The sequence below is a fragment of the Eptesicus fuscus genome, chromosome 3 (assembly GCF_027574615.1).
Source record: "Eptesicus fuscus isolate TK198812 chromosome 3, DD_ASM_mEF_20220401, whole genome shotgun sequence".
Classification (NCBI taxonomy): Eukaryota; Metazoa; Chordata; class Mammalia; order Chiroptera; family Vespertilionidae; genus Eptesicus; species Eptesicus fuscus.
Genome location: NC_072475.1, coordinates 57480004 through 57500488, shown reverse-complemented (window position 1 = coordinate 57500488; position 20485 = coordinate 57480004). Strand labels below are relative to the sequence as shown.

General features: G+C 39.4%; 1 protein-coding gene across 1 annotated transcript in view; it reads left to right on the top strand.

The window, feature by feature from the left end:
* The window catches only part of SLC49A4 (solute carrier family 49 member 4), a 75216-nt gene extending 58429 nt beyond the window's left edge, over window positions 1-16787 (top strand). The window contains exons 8-9 of the mRNA XM_028131163.2: window positions 9406-9588; window positions 15910-16787. Of these exons, the coding sequence (XP_027986964.2) occupies window positions 9406-9588; window positions 15910-16025 (299 nt within the window). The 3' untranslated portion in view covers window positions 16026-16787. The remainder of the gene's footprint in view (window positions 1-9405; window positions 9589-15909) is intronic.
* The last annotated feature ends 3698 nt before the right edge of the window (window positions 16788-20485 follow it).

Below are 20485 nucleotides of genomic sequence, written 5' to 3'. Positions count from 1 at the left end.
GCCGGTATGTCTCAGTTGGTTGAGTGTCGTTCTATACACTGAAGGGTTGCCAGTTCGATTCCCGATCAGGGCACATGTCCAGGTTGCTGGTTTGATCCCCAGTTGGGGTACATATGGGAGGCAACCAATCGATGTTTCTCTCTTACATTGATGTTTCTCTCTCTCTCTCCCTTCCTCTTTCTTTAAAAATCAATAAAAATATATAGAAAACAGAACTACTTTAAAAAAAAAGGAAATTCAGAAAAGAATGATGAACATGATGAAAGAAATGCATATTATTAAGGAAATTAGGGGTATTGAGGGATAAACTAGGGATATTAAGACTAGAAATGACTTAATTATTGTTTTCAATTTTTATGAACTAAAAATGATTATTACTAATGTTCATGACTGATCAAGAGTGAAAAAAATAGAACATAGATTAAAAGAAGAAAATGAATTTGTGAAAAATCTTAAATGTAGTCATGAAATGCTCAAAGGGCCTATTGTGGAAGACCATATACTGTTTGTTTATCCATGAGATTGTCAAGAACAAATAATTTTCCAGGCAGAATCTGTATTTCTTGAAGGTAGAGGGCTTGACCAGGTGATCAGTGTTTCGTGATTTAATAGTACATCGCCTTCTTCAGAACCTTAAGTAATTCTTTGGGAGCTTGAAAGTTACTGGTTAAACCTTTATCTATGATATCTGATTTCACACTAGTCTCTATTCTGGGACCATTGTTACAATGGATTATTAGTTGTGCCTCGTTCCTTCGAGATAATCACTTCTAGCCCTTAGAGACTCTAAACATAACCATGAACCTTTGGAGGACTAACCTGTGTCAACAAAGAGGCTAAACAAGGGACACCACAAATTAATGACACAAAGAAAGAAACTCATCTCCACTGCCGAATATTGCAGCAAAATATGCCCGTCCTCTTTTGGAGCCACAGTTTCATGCACTGCATATTTTAATTACGGTAGATTATGAAGGCCACAGTAGTCACTTTTAGGGAGAAAATATGAGGCTGAATAGAGAGGCACAGCTCAGTCACATAGGAATGTGTATTGGTGTGTGTGTATCTGCATACATATGTATTCTGTGTGTTCCTCATGCTCAAAAATCTATGAAGAAAGACTATGTAGTTAACAATGTGGGTGTTTACTCTTTCTCTTTATAGGTATGTCTTTATTTCCAAAAGGATTTTAGATTGTAGAAATATTTTTAGCAAAGGTCTAATATTATAATTCCCAGTTATGTTCTTAACTTTGTCATAAAATAAAAATCAATCGATATGCACAAGAATAAAAGTTTATCTAATAAAGAATCCTAATGTTATAAACCTACTCTTTAGGGAAATTTCTTGATTCTAATTATTAATAATGCATAATAAAAATGTATTATTATTTTGTAATCCTTATTTCTTTATAATGCTTTTTAATAAAACCACAAACTAATTCTCTATTATTCTTATCTATCTAGAAGCACCTATAAGATTTTTGTTTTTAATATCCTAGTTAAGCTCTCTTACCTACATCTTTCAATTTTGTTATTGATCTACTTAAATGAATCCTGGTCATCATCTGATATAACTTATCATCCCATAAACGTATCAGTGTATCTCTTTCATTACCATCCAGGTAGATCTTCATCACACTGCAATTTGAATACCTCCCCAAAGAGAAAGCACATTACCAGTTCTGTTGTTAGTCAGCTCTGAATCCTGGGAAATGCTTCCTCCTATTGAGATAACTGATGTGAAACAACACGGCTTCCACAGAGCAAGCCAGCTCCCTCCCTCTTCCATTAATGGCCCTCAAAACATTTGAAGACATTTATCATGTCTGGCCTTAGCCTTTTAATCTAACCATCCCCCAGTTCTTACAACTCTTTCTCACTGGACTTGGATTCTACAACACTGACCAGCATAGTCACTCTCTTCTAAACCTAACATTGCTTGTCATTGTCCTTCTCAAAATGAACTGCTAGAGTTTAGCACACCTTTCCTGCTGCACTCAGCACTTAATATTAGGAGGCTCTTATTTCTCATGATTAGACATTGCTTTTTCTAAGAGAATGAAGAATAATTATCTCCTGAACTCTTCTTGTGCGTGTAAATGGCTGCTGAGCCAATAGGCATCTATCATATTTCTTTAGATTCGGAGTGATTTGAGGTCAGAGTATGTCCTATTAATTGTTCTAACAGAGTGGCTTACATATAATAGGCTCCTGATAAATGATTTTGAAGAACGACTTACGCTAAAGTTTTCCCTGTTATATGCCTAAGCAATAATTTTTGGACTCATTTTGCATTTATCATGATTAAAGTTCATCTCTTTCTTTGTAACCTTTTGGTGCTCTATTTTTGATTTCTGTCATCTGTCTTATGTGCAGTCACTTCCAGCTTTGTGCTGAATACAGATTTGAGGAGCATGCCTGCTGTGTCAATACCACTGAGTAAAAGAAATACCAAGCCTTGTTTGTTTTTTTCCAACCTGACACAGTTGCTTGATGGAAAACAAGCTAGATTCTGTAGGCCTTAATTACATTATTTTTACCACTGCTAACTCACATTGTTTCTAAATAAGTCCTTTTGACCTTCAGAACTTTGGTCAGTTCATCTGTAAAACACCTTACCTGCCTCAAAGAGTTGATAGGATGATAAAATATGATAATATATTTGAAAGTATTTTAAAAGATGTTTTCAAAATTATGTAAATCCAAGATTTGAAATTGTTCTTGTTATTGATGATATCTTGAGAATCTCATTAGATGTTGAGTAGAAATAGTTCTTATCTGAAATTTTGTGATTTGTTTTATAACTGCTACTCATCTAAGGTTTGAATATTTTGGTTAAAAAATGTATTTATACATAGTTTTATTTCCCTAAAGTTTAATAATTTGGTTTGTCATTGGGAGCAGGGTTGGGGGACCAGACATTCAGGGTTATGATCCAATTAATGTTCTTGAAACACATCCATTGTAACTGTATTTTGTGCTACACAGGACTTTGTGTTTTTATAATTTAAATTATGGGCCTATGAATTTTGTTAGCTTCTTTGAAAGAACTCTACATCAGCATTGTGTTTGTTCTGCTAAATTACCTTGGCTTTTTAATTGAAAGGCAGTCTGTTATAATTTTAGTATGAGTACTATAGAAAGTCATGGAAATATTTAATGATCATGTAGTTTGAACCCTTTCTGACGAGCAGGAAATTATCTTGTCTGCCTGACTTTTAATAGATGACATTCACCCACTAGATCTGCCAAACCAGTGTATAAAGACACTGTATCAGGCTCTAAAATGCAAACTCAAATGGAAGTCAAATTCAGGCTCTTAATAATCAGCTTCTACTTTCGGCATTCCCCAGAACACTGGGGAGGAATATTTTAAATCAGTCCTGACAGCCACCTTCCCCCATTCTGCTTATGGAGATCTTAATTTAACCCTTTCCTGTGCAAATTACTTTGATTCTTTAGTTTCTACAATAAGAAGTGATTTCAGCATATCCATTGAGTGTAAAACAACCTTTTGCTCATCTTTTTTTGTTTTGTTTTGTTAATCCTCACCCGAGGATATTTTTCCATTGATTTTTAGGGAGAGTGGAAGGAAGAGAAGAGAGACAGAGAGAAACATAGACATGAGATAGACACATCGATTGGTTGCCTCCTGCATGCACCCCAGCCAGGGCTGGGGAACCTGCAACCAATTTATGTACCCTTGACTGGAATAGATCCCCGGACCCTTCAGTCCTCAGGCTGGTACTCTATCCACTGAGCCAAACCGGCTAGGGCTTGCTCATCATTTTTATAGTAATACTGGTGTCCCGGTGCACGAATTCGTGCACATTGAAAGGAAATTAATTAGAAGAAATATTTTAATATCGCTATTCGCCCTTTCTCTATAATAGAAGTGTTAACCAAATTCACGATCAACAATGACAGATCGAAACACACGCATGCGATTAGTGCCAGCGAGAGCTTTATATATATAAAAGAGGCCTGGTGCATGAAAATCCATGCACTGGAGGAGGGGTCCCTCAGCCTGGCCTGCCCCCTCTCACAGTCCTGGAGCCCTCAGGGACGGGAGGTGACCCCACGATCAGGGGAAGGCAATGCTCCATCGCACCTCTGCTGCTGCCACTGCTGGCAGTGCAAGCCTTGGCCAGACCTGGTTACCTGAGCCTCGGGCGGCCCTGGGTGGCTGGGCAGCCACCATCGGACGCTTGCCTGCACCTCAGGCCCACCCTGGGCAGCTAGGCAGCCACCATTCGAGGCTTGCCTGTGCCTCGGGCCGGCTCTGGGTGGCTGGGACTAAGGGCACTGGAGGACTCCGGAGGCAGGCATGCAAAGCGGCAGGATCCGCCTGGGGGTGGACCCAGCTGTGCCATGTGCCTGCTTGCCCCGGCAGGACTGAGGGGACTGAGTGCTGCCATCTTGTGGCTGTGGGCACCGCCATCTTTGAGGGCGTGGCAGTCAATTAGCATATTTCCCTCTTTATTAGATAGGATAGAGAAAATTGCTTAATTAGACCTGCTTTCTGATTTAGCTTAACTTTGTCCAGCCCAGTGAAGCAACCCAACTTCTCTTTCAGGTAATTGTCAGCAACACAGCAATAAATATCAACACGAAGCAGATTATTATTATAGATCATGCAGGGAGAACAAAGGGTAAAATATTTAACTGCAGCAGTGTTTGACTCTGTTCTGCACAGTGAGAAGACCTGAAGTCATTTTCAAGGTCCACCATTTCTTATTTCTTTTCAGTCAGGTCAAGTTTTTAAGCTTTCTAAATCTCCTTTTCTGGCAAATGAAAAAAAAAAAATAGGATTCCACCAAGTCTCCTATGTACCTACTCCAGGACTTCTGTGAGGATCATATAAGATGAGGCACGGGAAAACACTTCCCAGGTGTGAAATGTTTCCACCTGCCTATAAAGCAAGTTGTGTTCTTTAGATGAAGAAACTGTAAGGAGGCTGGTCACTAGGGAGAGGAAGCCAGGCATTGCTATGTGACATCATTACCCAGAACCAACACCCACCGTTTTGGGGGGCACATTTTGCACTATGGGGTCCCGGCAGTGTCGCTGCAGTTTGGTGGGGTGTCATTCCGGGGTGGTGGCAGGGCCTGTGTCCCACTTGGGGGAAGCCGAGTGTTGCTTTGTGGGCACCAGGTCCGTGGTGCCATTTCTCTGTGCACGTCATGGCAGCACCAGTTGGACACCTAGCATATTATCCTTTTATATATATAGACTAATGACCTGGTGCACAGATTCGTGCACATTGAAAGGAAATTAATTAGAAGGTGGCCAGCAGGGAGGAACTGGGCAAGACAGGTTGGAAATGGTCTGGAGCCAACCTCCCATGGTCCCTACCCAGCTGGCTGCACCTGGGGTGCTGCTGTGGCTTGAAGGGTGTCTGTAGAGTGAGTGGGATCCCTCTGGGAGGTAGGGTCCCTTGGCCAGGCCTGTGAGGATCAGGTCAAAACCTGCTCTCCGACATCCCCCAATGGGTCCCAGAGTGCAAGAGGGCACTCTGCAAAGTTGCTGTCATGCAGGGTGTGGAATGCAAACGCAAGTGTGCAGTAAACCAGATTCAGGGCCGACAGTGCCCCAGCAACAACTTAACACACGGCCAAAGGTGGAATCGCGCAGCCTCACGAGCAATCAGGCTCCCTCCTCTCTGGTTTCAGGGTGCGTCACCCGAGAACCGCCACTTCCAAGTCACTGCAGCTCGGCATCTCCTGCATTGAGTGTCTGCCCTCTGGTGGTCAGTGCGCATCATAGCTACCGGTTGGATGGTCAGACACTTAGCATATTAGCCTTTTATATAGATAGATGAGAAGCAAACATCGAGAGTAAGAGAATTGAATGGAAATACTCACTTTTTTATTATTGGCCTCTGAAGTAATACATTATACATCACAGCATATTTTTCCTGTGTATAACAGGAATTCTAGTAAATGAAATGGGAATGTTTATGTCAAGGCTCCTGCACCAAGACTGGGCTATGTGGCTCCCAAGTGCAGACATCATTGATGAGCCAGTGAGCTAACAATTCTGCATGAAGGGGAGTTGGATGAGCTACCAAGTCACTATTTTATTACCAATGAAATTTCCCTTTTTATTTTGTCAAATAAGCAAGATATACACATAGTTAAAAAAAAAACAAAAAAAAAAACCTCAAATTCAAATAGTAGATAAAGGGTATGCAATGAAAAATGTCTATCTTCCTGTGCCCCCAATTTCCCTCTCTAGAGGCAACCCTGAAGGTCAGTTTCTTGGGTATTTTCCAAGAGAATTCTATACATTTGCAAATATGTGTATATCCTTTTAAAAATATAACACTTGTACCTTTTTTACTTACATATCTTAGATGTCCTTAATATCAGTACATATAAAGTTAATTCATTTTTAATGGTTGTATAATGTACCTTTGTTTGGATGTTCGATAAATTTTTTAACAACCAGCCTCCTATTGGTAGACATTTGGCTTGGTTTTAATATTTTCATGCTACAAACAATATTTCAGTGAGTCTGCTTTATATACTTGGTCTTGCAGGATAAATTCCTAGATCTGGAATTGCTGGGTCAAACAGTGTGCATTATTTATTTTGATAGACATTTTCAATTACCCACCAGAAGATGAATTATTTACAGCTCCATCAACAAAGTTTAATCACAATAAAAATTTTATTTTTCCAATGACCAAGATTTCCTCTTCCCTTCCCACAATTTAGATACCTAAGAAACCAAAACTGGGAGATTTATAATGAGCATAAACTGAAGCCACGGGAGCTGGGTGGCCATGAGGGGTTTTCAGAAAGGGCTCCTCCCCTGCATCACCAGGCTCTCCTCTGAGACATCCCAAGTCCGTGTCTCTCTCTCTCGCTCGCTCTCTTTCTCTCTCTCTCCCTCCCTCCCTCCGTTTTTTGTATCATGATTGATAAACATCAGCAAACTCAGATGTCTTTTTTCAAGACTCCATACCAATAGATGGTCCCTTTTCAGTATGTGCGCATCATTACATTATCTTTCTTTTTTTAACAACATGCAATTGTTCTATTATATAGAGATTATGATGATTATTTTGTAGGTACTACTTCTTAATTTGCCTGACTATACATTACATGTGAGGGTATATTTCCTTCAGAAATATAAATGTCAAAAAGATTATTTCCAAACATATTTCCTAAAAAATACTAAGTCTGTCACTGGTTTATGAATTCTTAGCAGTAGCACTTTCTAGTTCTTAAGGGTTTACTTTTTCCTGTCACTTACATAAGTGTTGTCTTATTTTAAACTCCTAGGCCTGTCTGTGTTTGGGTCAATAGCCAAATCTGCTCTGATTACCATTAACTGCCCAATAAATTATTATAAAATGTTTTATAGATAGAATATTCTATAAAGGCTACCAGTGATATTCCATCCCTGGATTTCCTAATGGGTCACTAGTGAGTCATGTGTGGGTAGTATTGGTGATTGAATTACATGATTTATGTCTAGTAAATATACAGTGAGCATGCAGTGTTAGGTTTTGTTGTTTCCAGGAATCTCTTGACAATTACTTCATGATTTAAATGGTATTTATTGTAACCATTAGATGCTTCCCATTTAATTCTGTGGGTAATTTGGTCACTGCTTTAGCCAGCAGTGTGTCCTTTAGTCACTGTCATGCCTTTGTTCTCTATTTTCATGTGTCGTCTATGCAAAGAAAGTCAAAGTAATCACCAGCTATTTATGTTATTAGAAGGCACTAAATATTTTATAACCCTGAAAGGCCAGTATAATTGGAAGAGGAAGTGGGAGTTGAGGTTAATTGGAGAAACTCTATTAGAAAACAGTGGATATTATTTTTTTACCCCTTCAACAATGTCTTAGACTGTTAATTATAGTAATCAGTATGATAAATTGTGGTAATTTGCTATGTCCTATGAATAATACATTAACAGATTTAGGATAACTCCTTCACTTTCTGTACAGAAATTTTTTCCTTAACAAATATTTTTATTAAAAACTAGAGGCCTGATGCACGAAATTCATGCAAGGGCCTTGGCCCCGGCCCCGCCCACCGCTGCTGCGCCCAGGGGCCTCTGCCGCCTCTGCCTCGGCCCTCGCCCGCTGTGGCTTTGTCCGGAAGGAAGGACATCTGGTCTAATTAGTATATTACCCTTTTATCATTATAGATATTTTCCTGGTAACCTTAACCTTAGAATAAGTTCTATTCAGTATCACTAGTGGGTATGATATACTTATTAGTCTATAGGAGACATGTTTTAGGTTTCTAAATAGGATATAATTTTTTCCTCACTGGTTCCATTTTTATCTTCAAATTAAAATTTGTGAAGGTTTGTATGTAAGCAGTAGCAAATGATATAATTATTTGGAGTGGGGTGGATGTCTCTAAACTTTATTCTAAGAAAAAGAATAATGCCCTTATTAAAAAATTTCACTTACAGAACAGGGTTAATAGGCTTTTTATTGGCTAATCTAGGGTTCTAACTGCTATTTGTTGTTGTTAATCCTCATATTGATTTTTAGAGAGAGTAGAAGGGAGGGAGGGAGGGAGGGAGATAGTGAGGGAGGGAGGGAAAGGAGGAGAGAGAGAGAGAAAGAGAGAGAGAGAGGAGCATCAATGTGAGAGAGACACATCGATTAGTTGGACATGTCGATTAGTTGCTTCCTGTATGTGCCCCAACCAGGGCTTGGGATCAAACCTACAACCTAGGTATGTGCCCTTGTCCAGGAATCGAACCCACAACCCTTCAGTGCACGGGCCGACACTCATTGGCCAGGGCTCTAATTACTATTAATTATACATTTCTGGATACAATTTTTTTGTGTTCCAAAAAGTTACAAATTTTAAAACACTAGTTGATACAAAACTCATTCCAAAATTGAGAACTAATTCTAGTTTAAGTGTTTCTTCTGGAATTACATACTGAATAATTTTTATTTTGTACTGGGAGGGTTGTTATTAACCAGTCTCTTTAAAGATGTAACTGTCAGTGATAATGCTTCTTATATTTATTCTTAAATTTTAAGTTCTCTTTAAAATGATAGAATGAGTCTAGATTTCAAATTTAGTTGCTATATTTTATCTCTCTATTTGCCAGGAGTGTAGGACTAAGGAGGAAGAATCCTTTTAATTGTATTATAATGGTAAAATTGTTTCTGTGCTTTGGAATAAGCCACCAAAAAGATAAAACAGAAACTGGTAAGCATCTAGCAACAAAACTTCTCCCTAGCTGCCCACGGAGCAAAGAGCTGACGGATGTATGATGCCCTGTCAAACATTATCAGCTGCATTGGAAAGAGATGGAACTGCAGAGTCAATACTTACAAGAGAGAAGACCCAGAAGACCTGCCTGCTGTGACTGCCAGCTGCCACCGGGAGCCTGACCTGTTTGTGTTTTCCTTTCAGTGACGTTGTATGCCTCCTGCATTCTCCTGGGAGTGTTCCTGAATAGCAGTATCCCTATATTTTTTGAGCTTTTTGTGGAAACTGTCTACCCAGTTCCAGAAGGAATTACTTGTGGAGTCGTCACTTTTTTAAGTAATATGTTCATGGGAGTGCTTTTACTTTTTCTCACATTTTATCACAAAGGTAAGAAATGTGGCTTCTTGTTTACCTAAATGTGTTATGAGAGGGGTTTGTGGCACTGCTATATAGGGAATTTATATGGAGAATTTTCATTAAGACCAGTCACTTTAGTTGAGCTTTTACATGCTAATAAAATAAAATACCTTCAGTGTTGTTGTTTTTTCAATGCATCCTAACCTGATCTAATGTGCCCTTACCCCCTCCTCAAATTTCTGACTTAATTAACCTGGACCAGGGCCCACCATTTATAATTTTTATAAATTCTAATATGCAGGCTCCCACTGAGAACCACTGGTATATTACGTTTTAAAAAATATATTTAGAATCTCCTATCTTAACAGAGGTATACATTAATGTCCGGGGTACATAGTTTAAAGCCTTGGAATGAATGAGAGGTCATCCAAGGAGTGCATAGAGTGTATAGAACAGCACTCTCCAAACGGAGCTTTTTATGATAATGAAAATGTTTTTATCTGCACTGTTCGGTACAGCAGCCGCTGGCCACATGAAACTAGTGCAGCTAAGGGGCTGGATTTTTTATTTCATTTTAATTAATTCAAGTTTAAGTAGCTACTCCTAGTCATGCAAGTATAGAGTGAAAAGAAGGTTGAAGTTGGGGCCCAGGGGTACACATTTGAAGAAGAGGGAAATCCGTACAGAGGAGGAAGGGATGTGGTCCTGAACCCAAGCGGAGGAGTTTGCCTTGCACAGAAGGAGATAGGAGGGGAGGCTATGTCGGTGGGCGTGGAGGCAGATGCCTTTGCTGGGCGGAATATTGAAGGAGTTCATTCTTATTGGCATCACCGTCCTGCTTAGAAGCCAGTTCATCTATCTATTAAGAGTTGGTGGGAAGAAGGTGGAGAACGGGCTTCAGGAGAGAATGAAGCTTTCACATAACCTTTGAGGGGCGGGAGGAGGCGCTGCGGGGACCACTGGAGAGGTCGCTGGGCCTGTTGAAGGCAGGCCCGCTGGTGTTCGGGTTCGTGGCTTGTTGTTTCTGTACGGTTGTTTGGTTTTCTCTGATGTTCTCTCTCCTGCAATCCAGATTCTGTTTTACTATTTCAGAAAATTTGGGCATAATTATCTAGAATTGTTTTTTCCTGTTAAAATAAGAACTTAGGCTTGTGACTCTTTGAATAGAAAGCTTTTATTAATTTCTACTAGATTTATATCCCATTTTATTTCTCATCTTAATCAATCTAATATTACTACCCTCCCACACTCCGGTTGCTATTCTCTTAACTACTCATCAACTACCAGTAAATGTGAATAACTTGTACATGGAAGAATCTTTGAGACTCAGATGTAAGAAGTGCTCTAAAATGTGTTGCTCCAAGAGGCCTCATTGTTTATAGGAAGCTTTCTGACAAGCTTATAGTTGAAATCGTAGCCACGATAACCTGCTTACCTGGAAAAGACATTTTTGAAACTTACCAAGCTGATGAAACAGAATTTGCCTTAAGTTTTGGACAGCTTTCGGCATCATACTTTCACCTAACAGCAAAAGTCATACAAATGATATATTCATTTCTGATTATAATTAACAACAAACTAGATTATTTGTACCCATCAGCAATGCAGGTAAAGTAGGTTTTAGCTTTGCTAAACCTGATGTGTCCTCGAAGGAGAGTGACGTTAATGACGTCAGGCCACTCCTGACTGTCCCGGGAACGTGTTTCCTTTGGAGAAAATGCCGTCACCACCTGCTGGACTAAGGCGTTTGCTTCCAGGGAGTTTTCTGAACAGAATCACCTGATAATGACTACCTGTCCGCTTTCATCTACTTCAGTTATGTCACAGCTGCAATTAAGAGGCTCCGCACCTCTCTTTGCCAGGTGCAGTATCAGAGATGGCTGTGTTGCCTCTCCGGGTGATAGAACCCATTTTCCAGCTCATGGGCACGGGTTTGGTAGTGATGCTTGCAGCCCAGTAGAGCGTGGTTTTTCCTGTCTGCTGGAAATAGAGTTTTGTCCTCCCAGTATTTAGAAACAACAGTCGATGCCAGGTAATGTTTCCCCCCAACAAACCTCTTGTGTGCGGTCTCTGGACTGAAACACGTATTTATTGATCAGTTTAGGGCAGGGACTATCCCTACACTGTCTGACTGGAGAGCCCAGGGCACTCCTGACCATTTGCTTGGCCAGCAGAGTATCTGTGTCACGCCCGAGACCCGGACACTCCCCCAATGTTTGTTTTGTTTCCTTCTAGATAACTAGCTGGTTGGTGTTAGTAATTTAAATACCTAGGCTTCTATTTTAAAGAAATACTTTTATGTGTTTGTTTTTGAGTGTGTCTATTGAAGGCACACGCACATACCCCACATCTCTCTGAGGCTGCAATCCTCAGAACTATGGAAACTGTGTGGAGATTCTCTCACATACAGTTAATTGGTGTTGTCCCAGAAGTATTGCAGCAAAAGTCTGCGTGCCTTATAACTGAGGCATGATGATACAGAAATTGCAAATCTGAAAATTCGGTAAAATTATTTCCTAAAAATAGCTTTTAGCTCCATAGCCTAGTACCTTTGACAGTTTTTATGATACATTGCCCTTCTATTAGAGCCAGTGTTCAAATGTCATAATTTAGTCATTTAAAAACTTGAAAAATTCACCCAGAAGTTAAGTGGTATGTCAGAATCCAGCTGGTAGTTACATGATTGGGAGGCCAGCTTTTTAATCATCATCAAGATCTGTGGCTCTTTAGGTCTCTTCTCAAAGAAGCACTGCACTTCCTGACGGGAGTTGTCTCCCACAGTGTGCTGCCCAGGAGCAGTTACGTCAGACAGTCTTTCAGGGCACACCGACTGGCCCGCGGTGAGCCGGTGAGCCCTTAGACTGGCTTGCCCAGCAGGAAAGGCTCCACTGGCGATTTGCCTCCAGCTCATGGCCATTGCCACCCTTGACAGCAAATGGCACTCAGGCTCCTACACCGACGACTGGAGCCCTGGGTCACAGGCCCCCAGGTCCTGTTTTGATTCTGCTTTGGGTACCTGGGACCGTGTCAGAAGTTTCTTAGAGTTGTTCTGACTTGGCTTTTTCATGGTCAGTTTTTAAAAATTGTTACATGCTCTCTAATTATAAGCATATTTGTAAAACTCAGGTGTTCCTATAATATTTGCTTTGAGAGTCTCAGTGAGTTATTTCACACAGCACAGTGATGCTCTACTCCAATAACTTCATTTACAGCATCATCAGGGAATGCTGTCACATTCTTTATATGCTCTGAAATGTATTCCAACGTTCTATTGTATGGTTTGTAACTTATTCTGCAGTTTGTGTTATCTGGTTTGTTGTTGTTGTTGTTGTTCTAGAAGCTTCGCAGTAGGTTTTGGCTAAAAGCCTTAAAGTTTTTGTTGTTGTTGTTGTTGTTGTTGTTGTTGTTTTACCTCAGTCCTTTCATTTTTGAAGCAGCTGACCATGAATTTGAGGCTACACTGTGGCTCAAAAGATTCAGGGGTCTGGCTGAGGTGGGAGGCATTGACTAGTGGTTACAACAGCTTCAGCATATGTGGGCCTGTGAGAAGTATTCTTACGTCTAAGGGGTAAAATCAGGCAGTGTGTTTGATGGTCAGATCTGGTGGGTAATTAATGTGGAGTGAAGGGAGCAGGGTGTTACACTGTGTGTAAAACCATGATACCAGCTGGATCCTCACAAATGAGAATGGAGGCAGTTTTGCTAAATCATCATAATTCTGGTTAAAGCACCAAAGACAAATAGAAGGTTCGTTCTGGAGGGTGGTATCTGGATTCAGAAAAGTACCTGAAGGTGGTAGAGACGAAACCATGGCATCATTGAATGGAACGAGCAGGTGGAATGCACAATAGTGCTTCTGGTAGAAAAAGGTGAGAAGATGAGCAAAACCCTAATTAGTTCGGTCCCAACAAAGCATCACCATTTGGGGCAGAGCCACTACACCGAGTGAAATATAGCACCTGTCCACACTGTACATCGGCAGAGAGTCTCAGGTTACAGTGTGCATAATAACTGACAGAGAACCAGCAGAAGCAGAGAGGCAAATTGCGGAGCCTTGGAGTATAGATCTGTATTTTCTCTAGTTAAGAGCAAAGAGAAGGAATGTTAGAAAACAGTGCTCACTTTAAAAGATTTAAGGATAAAAATAAGTAAATCCAGTGGATTAGGACTCTGTTGGCTCAATTGCGTCGTATGACATCTGGCTCGAAAGGACAGCAGTTGACTTTGCTACTGCTAAGTTAAATGACACCTTTACACAAACCACTTCCTGACTGTGAGAGCTCCTACATTGTGGTTTACGTGAGTGGCTTCCAGTGGGAAAATGTACAGGTTCACGTCTCTGACCTTTTGCTTTCGTAAAAGGCAAAGAATTTCAAAGAACCCTATAGTTAACCGAGCCAAGTGAACTTACTGAAAGGTGGATTTGAATTTTCAGAGAGAAGCATAAGTAAACATGGACCAACCCACCATGACACTAAAGAGTAATTATGAGGCATTTTTAAAGACTTCACCCGAACATAGGTAGAGGGAATAATTTAAACTCTGATAAACTAGAAGGTCCGCTTTGGCAATATTTGACCAAGTTTTGCTTAGTATTGACAAAGTTTTGCTTTGGCAGACACTTAGCTAGGTTTAAGAAGAGCAAGGACAAGTTGATTGTTGCTGCATGTGTGTTTGCTCTAGATCCCCATAAAAAACAGCTGAAATTATTTCCTTAAAGTCAAAATACTCACTACAAATGGTATGCTATTGTCAACTGTTTTGCTGCTTTTTCTCTTCTTATTTTTTTACTGCTTTCTTTTTGCCTGTTAATATTATCATCAGAAATCCAGAGGTTATATGGTTAATATTAAAGCAGAGGACACCTGGTGTGTCATTTCAGGGAATATCCGAATAAAGACAAGATCCCAGAGGTCACAGCCTCTCCGAGTGTTTAGATTATATTCAGCCAAAGTACAGCACAGAAAACAGCTTTGCATGAAATATGATTGAAATACGTGTCTTTGTTACATGCCATCTAATAGCATGTCTGACTTTTAAAATGTAGAAATTGAGAGGTAAGGAGGTGGCTTATCTGAGCATATTACAGGGGAAAAAGTATTTCAACACCTCCTCTTCCCAGTTGGTTTTTGAGTTTCCATTCCCGAGCATAAAATTGCTCTTTTAGCCATATGAATTATGGGTTAAACTGTGGACATCTTTAGGATGATTTTTTTAAGACCGGGGCAGTATTAGCATTCGGTAGAAGTACGAAGGGAAAATATAAACCGATAGCAGTGCCCATAGAAACAATGCCCAGGGAACTTCTTTATCTCATTTGCTGTTTCTTTAAGTTGAAACTGCTACATGGATATTAAACTACAGAAGTTATCCCCAACCCTGCCACCAGCCTCGTTAAGCCAAGAAGCTGCTCACTTCTGCACCCAGCACCTCAGGACTGACTGGTAAAGGGGAGGGTAGGAGGAGAAGGCTGAGCAGATGCCTCGCTGAAGGGCCAGGGGAGCTGGAGGAAACAGCTGGCAGCCAGGGTGGGTGGTGTGTATTCGTAGGGAGAAGCCCAGGATTGGCCTGTTGGCGAGTCCTGAATTCAGGAGCAAGCCTTTTTGAAGAAGATGTTTTTAATTCCATTACATCAGATCATAACAGAATTCTCTGTTAGGTGATTCTTGTAGGTTTTCTGGTAATTGGCATCATATGTAACTATGATGCCAGTAGGAAAAAAGAAGAAATAAATAAGCCAACATATGCACAGTAGTTTCTGTGAGGGTAGAAGTAGGATTAATTTTTTATGTTTTTCTTTAAATTTTACATATTTTCTCATCTGTTTTACAATGAATTACTACTTGATGTTTTTGCTGAGAATTAGATGTTTCTGTCCATAAATAAATAAATAAATAAATAAATAAATAAATAAATAAATAAATGTGTTATTTCAAAGTTCAGGTGATTTTCTTATTTGTCTTTCTAATCCAGCAGCTATTTCTAAATAAGGACAAAAGTGAGAGTGATAGAGGGCCCTTAAAAATAATTAACAAACTAACATTTGAAGGTGATTGATTTTTTTCTTTGAAGTTAATAGATTCTTTTCTACCACAAAAATCAAGGTGGATTAAATTGATGAAAACTTAATAACAATGCTGATTAAAAGTACTCCACATGAAAGCCCTGTAGTATATTACATGCATCACTTAGACCCCAGACTCTCTCTGTTTATTGAAAGCCAGTTGCCAGGCCTTCCAGGGCAAGTTTATCAAAAGTGCTATTGAATGCAGAGCAGCTTGCCCCCGGCCTGCAGGTGGCGCTCTGCTGGTGACACATGGATGCTGACAACGGCGTGTTTTTGTCTTACAGAGTTGTCTTGGTTCAACTGGTGCCTTCCCGGGTCGTGTTTGCTCAGTCTCCTCCTCATTCTGTGCTTCAGGGAATCCTATGACAGACTCTATCTTGATGTGGTTGTCTCCGTGTAACAGCACAGACTTGAAGGAGTTTACAGAGAGACTGGAGATCCACACTGCATCCTGCACATTTGCTTGGAATTGCACACCTGACGGGTAAAAAGGAGAAGACAGAAACTTCATTCGGAGGTCTTGTGAAGTTACCGGTGATCACATTAATTTAATTACTACTAGGTAATGATAATGTGGGACTCAAATGATAATCGGGGATTTAAAAAACTCTCTAAATGGCATGCCTGTGCCCGCTGCTGGGGTTGGCAGTGTGCTGTCTTACACACAAGACACTACCTAAATAATTCCCTCTGTGCTCTGTGCCAGGGCCACACGGCTGACGGATCCATTGTTACTATGAAAAGAAATAAAGGGCATCTATCACATGGAGATAACTCCTTCCCTAAGTGACATATCAGCATAGGAAGAAATGCCACTAACTTCTAAAGAAGTTTAAACCTTATATCCGATTTTAATAAAAAAAAAAAATAGCCAACAGGTATATCCAGGATAGAAATTAGCCACATGTACACTACATTTTTTTTTCTAATAAAGCCATTTCTTCTATGACTCCTTATTTCTAATTAGGTCAGAAACCCCTGGCCATCTTATTATGGCGACCAACCACTTTCCAGTGACTTCAGAACACACATTTAGTGTCTCGACCTAAAGTTATCCTTGTTTCTGTGAAATACAGTTTCATCTATTAGGCTTTTAAATGATTATATTAAAGGTGACTAAATGTTTAATGTAGTCTCATTAAAAATTGTATGACAAATGTAATTCCATTCTGATTTAGCACTTTGTTAAAAGAGAAATGACAAATCACATAGGAAATTCTATGTCTTCAGTGTGTGTGTGTGTGTGTGTGTGTGTGTGTATACACATATATATATACACATATATGTGTTTGTGTATATATGTGTGTGTGTGCCTGTGTGTGTGTGTGTACACATATATATATATACATATATATGTGTGTGTATGTGTGTGTGTGTGTGTACACATATATATATACATATATATGTGTGTGTATATATGTGTGTGTGTGTGTGTGTGTATGTATATATATATATATATATATATATATACATATATATATATATATATATATATATATATATATATATATATATGGTGGCATGAGGTGTAAGTCCAGCACCAGCTATTATTTACAGGGATTACATTTTATTAAATGACCCTTGTTTGAAAATAACAATTTACAACATTGAAACTTCTGTTAATTACATTCTTGTATTTCAATTCAGGTTGTAAAATATTCAGTTCTATATGGAGTCAATGTATTTGAGAGGGCAGTATTTTACCGGTACCCATTTTCTGTGTAAGGAGGATAGCTTTGTAAAAAATAGCAGTAACCCATGGAACAGCTGTCAGACATGTACTTCACTGCCACATGAAATATGCTGTGGTGGGATTATTTCCACTATTCACATTTACATAATTCCCCTCACACAGGAAAACCAAACATTTCCCCCAGAAGTCAAGAGTGATACTTTGCCTTCATTATTCTCAGTTTCACTCAACCCTCTTTCCTTTTTCCTCACTTGAAATTGTGTCTTCCTTGTCAGCTAAATATAACTTATATTTGTTCTTTTTTGGGGGCAGACAAGGTGCAAGCCAGCTCTTTCTGTTAGCCACGGCGGTGACGTATGGTTAAGGAAAGCTGGTCAGCACTTACTTACCGTATTTTCTGGCGTATAAGACGACTGGGCGTATAGAAGATTTTCCTGGGTTAAAAAGTCGTCTTATACGCCGGAAAATATGGTACTCATCTCTCCATGTGTGCATATACCATCACACACACTCATCCATAGTTCCAACCCTTAGTAAGTTCAAGGCTATTCATTAACGCACGTCGGTCCTGGAGGAAGAGTCTATTACTTCTGAGCCTTCTTCTAAAATTTTAAATTGTTCAACTTGGAAAGTTTCTTACAGAAACCCTGAAATTTAACATCTGTAAGTCACCTTTAAATCATCTCCCTTTTATAACCACTCTGCTGACTTAGCAACAAGAAACAAAGGAACTAAGGAAGTTGCTGAAAAGTAGAAGAAAACCCATGAAAGCTAGACTTATTTCCAATGAACTCAATCATTCTTCTTAAATAAAAATAAAATAAAACCAGAATTCTTTAAGATGATTGAAAGCCAGCCACTAAGGATATCAGTAGTTCATGCCCCAGAACCTAAATTAACCACCAGCCCTTCTCTTTAGAAAGAAGATAGAGAGCAGAGGGAAGAATTCTTAAGTATTTGGTTTTAGTCGGATCTATTGTATTTGAGGATGTTGCTGTATAAAATTTTGCTGTAATGCTTCTGATATACCAGTAGAACATTTTCATTATGGTTAATTCTAGTTTTAACACAAAGTAAAGAATAACACTTATTACCTAAATGACTAATTAGTTAACAGCTCATTAGTTAACTCAATATCCCAAGTGAGTAGTGATTAAAAGGTCTCGAATGTGCCAGACACTAGCCATTGTTTTTAGCATGAGATGAGGCCCTCATTTATATCCACTTACCACTCCTGCAGATCATTCATTGTTCTCATCACAAATTGCAGCTGTTTTAAGTGATTAAAATTTCATATACAAAATCTGATAGAAAGAGAACCAGAAAGCTTTGGGGTGGGGGAAAGATTACACACTATTTATTTACCTGAATATTTCAAATCTTATTTTTTTATCTTTGTTTTTATTTCTAGCTTGCATTAAAATAGGCCAGCTGCTATCTTTGCACTTTCTAAACAACTGTTACAGAATCCTAATGAAATTTTATAACTGAAAGAAATCTTAACTTTCCACTAACCTAAGCCTTCATTTTAGAATTTGTAGAAACAGTCCCAGAGAGGTCAAGGATCTTGCCAAAGGTCACACTCTTAGTTAGTGGCAAACGTAGAACTAAAACCCACATCTTCTGATTTCCAAAATACTTTTTTCCTACCTCACAGAATTGCAGCTTAATTTGGACACTTGGGGGAGTTTATGAATACTCTTCCATGTTCACAAACAATAGGACCTAAGAGTAAACTGCCATTATTTTGTGTGGAAAGTACAGGGATTAAATTGAGGTGATTATTTGGTTTTTAAGTAAAATCATTCTATTTTCTTCTTCACTCTCCAGTTGGTGCTCTAAGTCTTAGTTTGCAATGGCATGATACAGAAAGATTCTGATGAATAGTTCAGTCCTCATAAACCAAGTCCACACATTATTAATTGGTAAGGACATGTTATAGTCTAAGTTCCCTGTGGCTTATCAATGAACACTTAGTCTATGGGAAGACACATTTTTTAATATGGTCCATGATGGAGGAATAGGAACAAGACAAGTGCACACATTTCCCTGGGGGATGGAGCTAATAAAAATTAAAAAAAAGAGGAATCCATGTATAATCTTGTATAGTTAAGCATATATGGCTTAAGGGCCAAATTTTATCGTAGATCACATATGCATGTTTAATTACTGAGAATGCTTACCACTTGTTGTTGATGAAGCTCTTCTAATGAAGGATTCAAGCTAAGAGCTTTTAAATTGAAGAGGTTAAATTCCCATCTACTTATCTTTTAATTAGTTTTTGTTGCTATTATATTTATTAAAATCTAGGCATTCATCTTCCTGTTTGCGTAAGTACAAACTTCATCTTAAGATCCAATACAAATGCATAGTAAATTTGCTTTAAATTAATGTTAACAGCCACATTTAATTTCACATTTGTCCCTGAAATAATAAATAAAGGAATTACTATGATTATACCATATTATCAAGCAAGTGCAAAAGCTGTGATAGGAAGAAAGTGCCGTATTAAAAAAGAAATATATAGAAAACTGTGAGAAAATGTTATCAGACCTGTTTGACCTAAATATAGGAAAACTAGAATTCCATTATAGTTGGGAATTATGCAGAAAGGAGAAAGATAAAGTTTATTTCTGTAATATCAAACAGTTGCTACTCTGTTAGGAAATAGAAGCAATACTCTGGGGAAAGTGTTGGACCACCCTAGAAGAACAACACTTGACAGACAGGGGGTTCCCTCATGGCGGCATCCATCGGGGAAGCAGACATCAAGTTGGCCACCCTGAGCATTCATTTCCTTTCAGGAGTTCTCCCAGCTCAGTTAGAACCTCAGAGTCCGGAGGTGAACAATACCAAGGCCCTTGAAAGTGTCACTTCTGGCCAGGGGATGGGAAGGATGAGGCTGTGGGCAGTCTCTCCCCTGAACATGCTGCTTTTTATAACCACTTTCAGTTTGTTCTGGGCAGGACGGAAACATCAGCCTCTTGTTTCACTGAACAGTTTCTGGGGCTCTCCACTGTCCTCATTGCCTGGCACCTCAGCTTTCGGAACGCTTGCGTGAGTCAGACCTCAGCTCCATCCCTGCGACTCCTAGATGTCCGCTTCCTTGAACTGACTTCCTGGCACAGGGTTCTTCACGCCCTCCACCGTTCCCCCAGCTCCCAGGC